The sequence below is a fragment of the Limanda limanda genome, chromosome 16, assembly GCF_963576545.1.
Source record: "Limanda limanda chromosome 16, fLimLim1.1, whole genome shotgun sequence".
In the NCBI taxonomy this organism is placed as follows: domain Eukaryota; kingdom Metazoa; phylum Chordata; class Actinopteri; order Pleuronectiformes; family Pleuronectidae; genus Limanda; species Limanda limanda.
In genome coordinates this window covers 7,729,007-7,738,532 of record NC_083651.1, presented here as the reverse complement: position 1 = coordinate 7,738,532, position 9,526 = coordinate 7,729,007, and the positions used below count along the sequence as shown (strand labels likewise).

At 40.5% G+C, this 9,526-nt stretch overlaps 1 protein-coding gene across 1 annotated transcript in view; it reads left to right on the top strand.

The window, feature by feature from the left end:
• The first annotated feature begins 4,569 nt into the window (after positions 1-4,569).
• tbx15 (T-box transcription factor 15) overlaps positions 4,570-9,526 on the top strand; it is a 35,277-nt gene continuing 30,320 nt past the window's right edge. Inside the window, exon 1 of the mRNA XM_061089067.1 lies at positions 4,570-4,756. Coding sequence (XP_060945050.1) covers positions 4,570-4,756 — 187 coding nt within the window. The remainder of the gene's footprint in view (positions 4,757-9,526) is intronic.

Sequence of the window (9,526 nt, the reverse complement as noted above, 5' to 3'; positions counted from 1 at the left end):
ACTTTGGATATGGACCACGCTGTGGTTTTTCCATCTCGGTGTTTACCTGGGAACAGAGCGTATCCTCACTCGATTTATTTCCCTCTGGCCTGTGCAGCTGACAGAATATAAATATAAATATATAGACTACATATACACGGAGAAGCGGGCTGTAAATCCCAGGCCCGCAGCATTATGACAAATACGTGTCTCTGTGTAGAGACAGACACGCAGCAGAGATACCGGTCCGCGGGAACGAGTTGGTTTTAAAATGAAAGCGCCACTGCAACTGACCCGTTTTACGCGCAGGAGTAAAAGGTTTAATAGAGCGGTGATAAATTTCACTTTTTAAAGACACCGTGGTAAATGGATGGAAACGGTGTGCATGGAAACAGCTTCAGTTCGGGTGGAGACTAAATAAATACATTTATATGAATAGAATTAAAAAAAATTCTGTGTTTTACTGATCCTGAAATTAGACTGTGCCGAGCAGAGAAGGAAAATTGTAAACCTGAAGCCTCTTAACCTTCACACTTTATTATTTTTGTTATTATTATTTTTTATTGCACTATTACCCAAAGAGATGCAATTAATTTAATTCATGGTGAAATCATAGGAAACCTTTGTCTGTGTGTATGTGCGTGGTTGTGCGTGTGTGTGTGTGTCTGAAAGAAGGAAAGGGGGACGGGATATTTGTTTGTTTGAATTTTTCTTTGCAATCTATGGCTATAATATCTTAAATATTATTTTTTATTTTCTTCTAGAACCATGGTGTACACACTATAGAGACACAGGCACATCTTTACAAATAATATTATTAATATTACTTGGGCTATTGCTCTTAAAAAGTTACAAAATGCTTTACACGTTAAAAACAACATTAAAACGGATGAAACAAGCAGTTAAACGAATACATGGCATTTAATTAAATTTAATAAGTCACAACCTTTTATCAAATCCTTACATTCTAGTAATTAACCAAAATTAGTGTGGCTGCATTATATATTTTTTCAATTTCATAATTACATCTTTAAAATATGACTTTTTTTTCAAAAATGTTATGTTCGATTTCCCAAAACAAAAACATGCGCAATTTGGAACTTTCATGTTGTATCGACATATAAGTTAACAAAAGCTCAAGAGGACAGGCCAGCTCGGCTGTAAGAGCAATGTTATAAGAAATATAAGGTAAGAATAAATAGAGAAAAAATACATGAAAGTTATACTGTATATATACGCTACTATGCGTGTATAGTAAAAAATACAATATTATTGTCAATACTATGAGTATGTTTAGACATTATTGGACATTTTTAAGCAAACGATTATTGTAAACTTATTATACTTCTATTCCATTATGTGGCTGATCTGGGAGCTTAAACTTTATTAAATATAATATATATAATTATTGGGAAATGTAAATCAGGAATATCCTAAAGGATGAGCCAAAGTATCCTCGACTCCTCAATACGCATCAGTTCACATGATCACAATATTTATCTTTTTAATTCACTGGGGTCTTCGTCTCAGAAGGAAATGATCTCGGTGAAGCAAAGCGGCCTCTTCATCCTTCATGCGTCCTCTGGTATATTGGCCACGTGTGAAACTTAAAAGCGTGAACTCTGACCTTGTTGCTTGTGGTCATCACGGTCACACACTTTCTCATTAAATGCACAATTTCACACCGGATGCAGCTGAGTTTGTGTTTTTCGCGCAGCGGCATCAGGGGAATGGAGCGTCTTCACCCTGCGGCCAAATCCCTCCAACCGGGCGTAATCCTCCCATCTCTACCCGCAGTTTCTCTCCACACCACTCCTCTTGCGCTCAGTTATCAGTCTCTGACCCGGGGCAGAAGGAGCCGGAGAGCTTCTGTCTGTCTGTCTGTCTGTCTGTCTGTCTGTCTGTCTGTCTGTCTGTCTGTCTGTCTGTCTGTCTGTCTGTCTGTCTGTTTGGGTGTTTTACTGCTTTATCCTCCGGGGTCAGGCAAGGTTAGACGCTTTCTTTCGCTAATTGAATATTAACGACACGTCTGAGCGTGTCCGCCCACCTTCCACGTGTCTGAGGTCAAAACAACAAACGGGACTTCGGGTTTTTTACCAAGTGTTTATGCGTAAAGATTCCAACGAGCCTCCAGTTTACTTTAAAAATGCAAAAAGAAAACCAAACAGGAAATACTGGTGCGTTAACAAGTGCTTACATGAGAGAGAAATTGAGGAATTGTTCAAACTTGAATCATGAATCATGAATTTAAAATGTTCCACGCAAACCTCTGGACACATCTGGTTCAGTGAGGATCAGCCCGTTTAGATGTGGCGCTCTTGTTTAAGTTCTGGATGGCTCGGATGCCACCGGGGCTATAATTTGGATCTCAACAGCAAACAGTTGGTTTTAGTTTTTACTGTGGGTGTTTAACGAGTTTCCCCCTGCAGGGGATTCAACACCACTCCCTCCGACACATGCGCGCACCCAGAATATTTACTTGTTCGCTTTGATATGACTTTACGCACAAGCTTTTACGCGCAAAAAGCAGGAAATGTGTCCAAATAAACGATGCACGGAATACAGTTGCTTTAATTTTAATAAAATATTTGTTTCCCTATGTTTTTCGGCTTTTGTTCTCGATAGTTAGTTTTGTTCTCAAACCAAATAGCGTGCTCTATTTCCATCCTGTTTGTCCTGTGCGTCAGAAATGTTAAATTGGTCTCTCTTTATAAAGCACTTTATTAGTCTCACTCATGGGCGTCAAGCTGTTAATGAAAGCAACGTTCAATATAATGATATTTTATAATATTTCCGCATACTGGCTAAAACATGCCGGTAAAAAAAACGTTTATCCAAAGAATTTAATTAATTCATATTATATTTTATATATTTCACACTCACTTGTAAATATATATTTTAACATCCTTTAAAATCTTATTTAACATTTATTTCAACCTTTTCCGTAGTTTTCCTTGCGTCATAATCCAGTTCTGCAATATCATATCCAGATTCGAATGTCGAATGCGCAGCGGTGACCTTTGGAAAGTTGCGTCCCGGAGCCGAAGGTTGCAAACAGCCGCTCTCCTCTGGCGGATCTTGAACCTTCTTCCTCTGCTCGTCTCGGCTTTTTTTCTCCACGTTGGAACGAGATCTGTCTCTTCTCTCTTTTCTGTCCTGTGCGTATTTTCCCGATCATCAGGCCCGCAGTCTCTATATATGTGTTTTTAAAAAGCGATTTCTGCTCCCTAACACATAATCTAATACGAGTTGGACATGTCTGCGTTATTTTAAGTATTGTAATTGTTACTATGATTATTATTGTAATTATTAGCTAAATTGTAATATAGGCAAATTTAGGCTATTGCCACTATTTTATTTAAATATTCTGTCGTAACAGTTTTACTTAAATCAAATTCGAATAAGTCTCCCTTGCATTAGCCAAACATTTTGAAAACTGTATTCCTCTCTAATTTGTTATTTACCTAATTAATTAAGAGACAGGTGATTTTAGAGGTGGGCTTGAGCCACGTTTATTTGGATTTGGCAGCGATATGTAAATAAATTAGCCTAATAATTAATAGACTAGTAGAATAAACAGGCGATGGGCCTTCTGGGGAAACCCTGAAACCTAAAATCTAAAATCATTACATCAGCTCCGGAGTTGTTAGCCTCTAATCTGACCTTAAATCAAACCGGTTCATTGCCCCCCCTCAGATCTGCGGATCCAGAGAAACCAGTGACACCATTTCACCCGCTAATCTTCTCTGTTCCTTTGTGTGTCCGAGCGCGCAGCCCTGAGATCAGCCCACCTGTCCCGCTGCAGCTCAGCTGTCGACCCACACAATGAAGCTGTAATGTGACTGTTCCTGCAGGCCCCAGTAATGGTGGAATCTAAATGACTGTGGGATGTGAGGGGGCCTCGCGTCAGCCTCATGGTTCCAAACCTTGTGGATCAGTGATCTGAGGGACAGGATGACAGAGGTCACTCAAACACACACACAGTTTAATTATTTAAATGCTTTGTTTGCAGCTTGATTAGTGTTAGAACGAAGAGAAGCGATAATAAACAAAAGTATTTTTCCACAGTCAACATGATGGAGTCTGTCCATTAAGCTGCTTCAGTCCGGATCACGGTTCCTCTCCTAAGACGCGCGTCTCCCTCAGCTGTCATTGGCCGGAACACTTTGTGGAGCTGTCTGTTCTTACTTCTCATTGGACGCGCGGGTTTGACAGGACGCTGGAGGGCCGCCCTCTGCGCCTGGAGAAAAAAACTCCTCCAGAAGTGAGTATCAATCAGAGAGAAGTTAGGGGGACAGAAAGAGAAAAGAAAGAAGCGGAGTGGCAGGAGCGAGAGACGCTCAAAGCGGAACACCGCATTGAACCGAACCTTCCAACCCTCCCGGACTCAGGATGGCCCAGTCTGCCTTCACAACTTTGAGGCGGCGTTTCTAGTCACAGTTGGATTTACTTTGGACTCTCGGTGAGTCTGCGCTGCACTGAAAACACTGACGTGTGCATTTTTTGATAGTTCTGCTTCTCTGCGTTTTGGACGGACGGACGGAGAGGCTTTTACCGCCGCGTCCTCCCCTTCGGGTGGATTTGAGAGAAATGAGTGAGAGGAGGCGATCTGCCGCAGCTCTGAGCTCTAGAGCCCACGCTTTTTCCGTGGAAGCCCTGATCGGCTCCAACAAGAAGAGGAAGCTCCGGGGCTGGGAGGAGAAGGAGCTGGAGTTGTCCATGGAGAGCCTCGCCACGGACGGAGAGGACCCGGCGCACTGTCTGGATATGGACCCGGGTCAGTGCTGCAGACACGCACCACACCGCTCACACGTCCGGATCTCCGTTAGAATCACTGCAGCGCAAAGCAGAACCACGAGTCCCGAGTCCAAACATGGCTACACGTTCAGTGGCCCAACCCAAGACATGTAGCTGAAAGCGGAGTCTCTCTTCTTTAGATCAGAGATTCCGCTCTGCTGCACACAGAACAATCAGTTTTATTAGGTGTATCTTATAGACCTGGTGGGTGCATACCTGCAGAGTCACGTTGGTCTGATCTGAATCAGACGCACAAACCAAACCATCAAAACAACCTAAAGCGCAGTTTAGGACTTAACTTATATGACAAAGAGATAAGATTTTGTCACGGAGGGTTGGCCTGTCCATGTTTTGACTCTGGTGGCTGGTGGATTACACTGATGTCAAAACACTTCATCAACAATAATGAGCCAGAACACAAAGTTGCGTCTCTGTTTGGACGCTGTTTGCTTTCAGTATAAACGTGGCTGCAGGCCTGGAGGGAGGCCTCGGCTCGTTGCACTCACATGAAGTCAGTGGCCCGATGCGCAAAAGAGAGAAAACAAACTGGAGATAGTTTTTATTAGATTGTCCTCCACAGCAAAACCCTGCATGCTCCTGCGCAAAATTGCTATTACGCAATGGCAGCGTCCGTTTTGCGTCATACAGAGAACCTCCAATATTTTCCAGGTACTGCAGGAGAGCGCTCAGAGAATTGAGAAGGTATCAATTGGTTTAACTCCTCGATTATTGGAGAAAAAGTGTTATTGGTTTGAATATGTAGCGAAAAATATCATCCGTCATCCAAAGGGAAATTAATTGTACCCTAAACTCAGGAACATGCACAAATGTTAAAAATAATCACACAAAACAATATTTCGGCTTTATGATATCAAATAATAAAAAATCAAATAAAAATGAACAAGGCAGGTAAGAGGTTATTTTTTAATTAATATTAATATTAATATAAATGCCGCAAAAGAAAATCCTTATTATGGGAATCAAGATAAAAACCCGGTAACATTTTGTATTTTAAAGTTTGTTTCTTGAAACCATAGCACACACGTCAGTTTTGAAAGCGAGACATTTTTTGCAACAACTGCAATTTCTGTGTGAGTAATTAATTTATATAAATGTTCCTCGTGGCTCTTTTGCTTCAATTCAAACGCTGGTTACATATTTTAGCAGGAAACCTATTTATTAGACCATTTAGTGTATTTGTGTATTAGGCTCATTAAAAACAACTCAGATTTTGGTGTTTGAAGATGAACTGATTCGATATCAACCTCGAAACTTCGCTCTGAGCTTGTATTTTCAAACTGACCTTTTACAGAGCTGAGATTCTACTTTAGTCACAAATTAAGAAATAACGTTGCTTGGAAATTTAAGGTCATTCAATCTAAACTGTGTATAAATTAAAATTAAAGCCGCCTTTCCACAAAAATCTCGATTAGGTGAAAAGGAAAAAACCTCTTGACGCTTGGGGATCCAAAAGAGGCCCACTCTTGATTATTTAATACTTGATTTAGCTTGAGATAAACCAATCGTGTTTTCTAATATGCAATTCACTGTTAATAAAATCTGTGTAGAAGTATAGAGACATGCAGAAGTGAAGCTTTTCCATGTGTGTGTGCTGCTCAGGCAGCTACAGCCGAGTCCCGCTGCTGAAGCCTGACCTCCGGGGCGCAGCGCCTTTACGCACGGCTCCTCTCCGGTGTGAAACTGCTGCCACTGATTCAAATGCATAACATAAAAAAAAAAACGGTGAAAGAAAAGGAAATCATTGCGATGACTGTTTTAGGAGAGAAGTTTGGTCATAGGAATTCTCATGGGAGGTGTGTTGTAACTGCTGATATTATATCTGTGTTAAACGAGGACGATGAAACTAAAAACGCCCATTACACGGTTCCCAGTGGTAAACAACTTGTTTATGTGCATTTAAAAGGTCATAGATAATCTTCAAAAAAGAAACCTTAGACATCATTGAGCTGATTTTTCTATTTTTAAGTCTATGACGAAGAGACGTTTCTCTGTTCGTCTTCTCCCTGCTTTTTGTTCCGGGTAATTTCAGGATCTGTGCCTGAATGGATAACCCAGTTCCCAGTCCTTGCCTCCCACACGGTCGGACTCATTAGCAGGCCTGGTTCCTGGCAGGTTCCGCTGCTCGGGTCCTTAAGCCTCCGCGTTGGCACGTCGGGCAGCGGTGACCGAGAACAGCGAGTCTCTGTGGTCAGATTATGCGGTTTAGTGGAATCCTTAACGGAGTGATTTTATTTTTATTAAAGCCTGGGCGAGACTGGAAGCTGTATGGTCGTGTAGAACGTTTATTAAGCCTCAATGACAAGCGATTGACTGAGAAATGCACAAATTCTGACACAGGCGCACATTTAACAGTTTGCTGAAAATAAGGAGTTTTGTTAGACCTCACAAATACAACGACAACCACATCTCCATAACATATCACAGTTACCCTTAAGACGTCAGTTAACAAGTTCAACATCATCAAGAATACCTTAAAATGTAATGCCACGTATGAAAGGCCTGACCCAAACTATGTGCTTTACAAGGTGACAATTTTAACGTTTACGCACAAATTACGCACAGAACAAATCCGCCACAAACATCGAGTTTTCCCCCTGCTAATTAAAATCTATCCAGATTTCTGTCTCATAATAGCCAACACTAATACCAAATGATCCAAACATTGCTAATTGCGTTCAGTTATTTTCTAAAGAGTAATTTCTTCGAGGCTGATAAAAGGGCTGCGTGTATGATTGAAGTGTCCATCAGTGTTGAAACAGGTGCTCTCACGTTTGGATTGGGTTACTCAGTAATTTCAGGGTTGGCAGTTTGCTACCATGCTCTTCAGAAATCTGATGCAACTTCATTTAATATATCAACATCATAAACATAATTTCAACATAAATACAGTACTTCAATGTAGTAGCCATATCCAGATGTGTTAACCTCACACCTTCAAAATGGAAAAATACAAATCCAGTTTACTGTGCATGTTGCATTTTCTTGAAAGGTGTTATTGAATGTCTGAGGCGCGGAAAACCAAGATGGGATACTACTTAATTTCTGCACCATCAATGAATATATATCATATTGAATATGAAATTACTTTATTCAAAATGCCAACCTGTCTGAAACATTTTAACGATTTTGTTTTAATACGTTGTGTGTGAGAACAGTGTCTGTGCAAAATGTTTGGAAAGATGGAGACAAAGGTTTGATTATTTAATCTTCTTAATTAGAGACCTTTCTACCTGAAAACAATTAACTCATACTAATGGTACACATGATTCCCCTAATGACATAATTATTCCCATGTACATGTGTAGTACATAAAACATCTATCCGCATTGCCAATTTCTAGCTCTTCCATGGCGTAAATAAATCCATTACCTCACTGAGCTATATACGTAAAAATAAATAATTTGTAATGTATAAATCAGAATTAAATTAAAATAGTTGTACATTTTATTCATTTAATTTCCTTACCAAAGTCTTAAACAATTCAAATTCTAAGCTACTTCCTCCTCCTGTAATCAAAGGTATTAGGGAAATATTCTGCTCCTCTGAATGAAGCTGGTGTGAGGGACCAATTCAGACCAATTAGTTGCCCACAACGAATGTACTAATTTTAATGAAGTCCTTGTGAGAGCTGATTGGAACCTCTTAACCACAGGCCCCATATGTGAGTGTGTGTGTGTGTGTGAGAGAGAGAGAGAGAGAGAGGGAGAGTGTGTGTGTTAACCACAGGAGATATCAGGGCGGTTCTTCTGTGAGCAAATTCTTACCAGTTTTTATTCATTCAGCATAAAAAAACAAGTGAATCTTACATTTGGAAACCCAACCATGATATTCATAGTGATTATTGATATTGATTTGACTTTGATATAAACCCAAAGCTGTGAGTACTGGACTTAATATATGGTTCTGTGTAATTAGTTTTTATACTTTTGGACAGTTTCATTCTAAGTGTTTGAATTATGGCAATGACGCTTGGTGTTGAACTCCATGAACACCTGTGTGTGTGTGTGTGTGTGTGTGTGTGTGTGTGTGTGTGTGTGTGTGTGTGTGTGTGTGTGTGTGTGTGTGTGTGTGTGTGTGTGTGTGTGTGTGTGTGTGTGTGTGTGTGTGTGTGTGTGTGTGTGTGTGTGTGTGTGTGTGTGTGTGTGTGTGTGTGTGTGTGTGTGTGTGTGTGTGTGTGTGTGTGTGACTGGTGAGTGGGGGAGGACAGGTCCTTCAGCCTGATGACAGGGCGGCCAGGCACAGTCAGCCGACCCCCGCTCGGCTTGAGCCGCTTTTGCCGTTTCCTCTGAACACCTGCATTTCACACACCAACATCCAGTAGATATGAGGGTTTGCTCAATGTGGCTTCTCAGCCTGTGTCTGTAGTTTTCAGTTCCTATGCCAGAAACATCACATTCATTTAAATGTAGCGTCAAATTTTCTTACAACCACTGTGAAAAAGCAACATTTAGTTCACGATAAAACCACATTTTTGCTGAAACCACACTGACATTATTTAATCAGTTGGTGGAGAAGGATTTTTAGAGGCCTTAAAAGATGCAATTATTTTCTATTGGTTTGATCAAGCCTCCATTACACAACTAACCTTTTGTAGTAAGGTCAGATATAAGCCAGATATTTATACAAATTATGCAACACTCTTAAGTGTTAGTTGCAACATAAAAACAACACATGTTTTTAATAATATAGAGACTAATTCCCCTTAATATGTGTACAATATGAGTACATA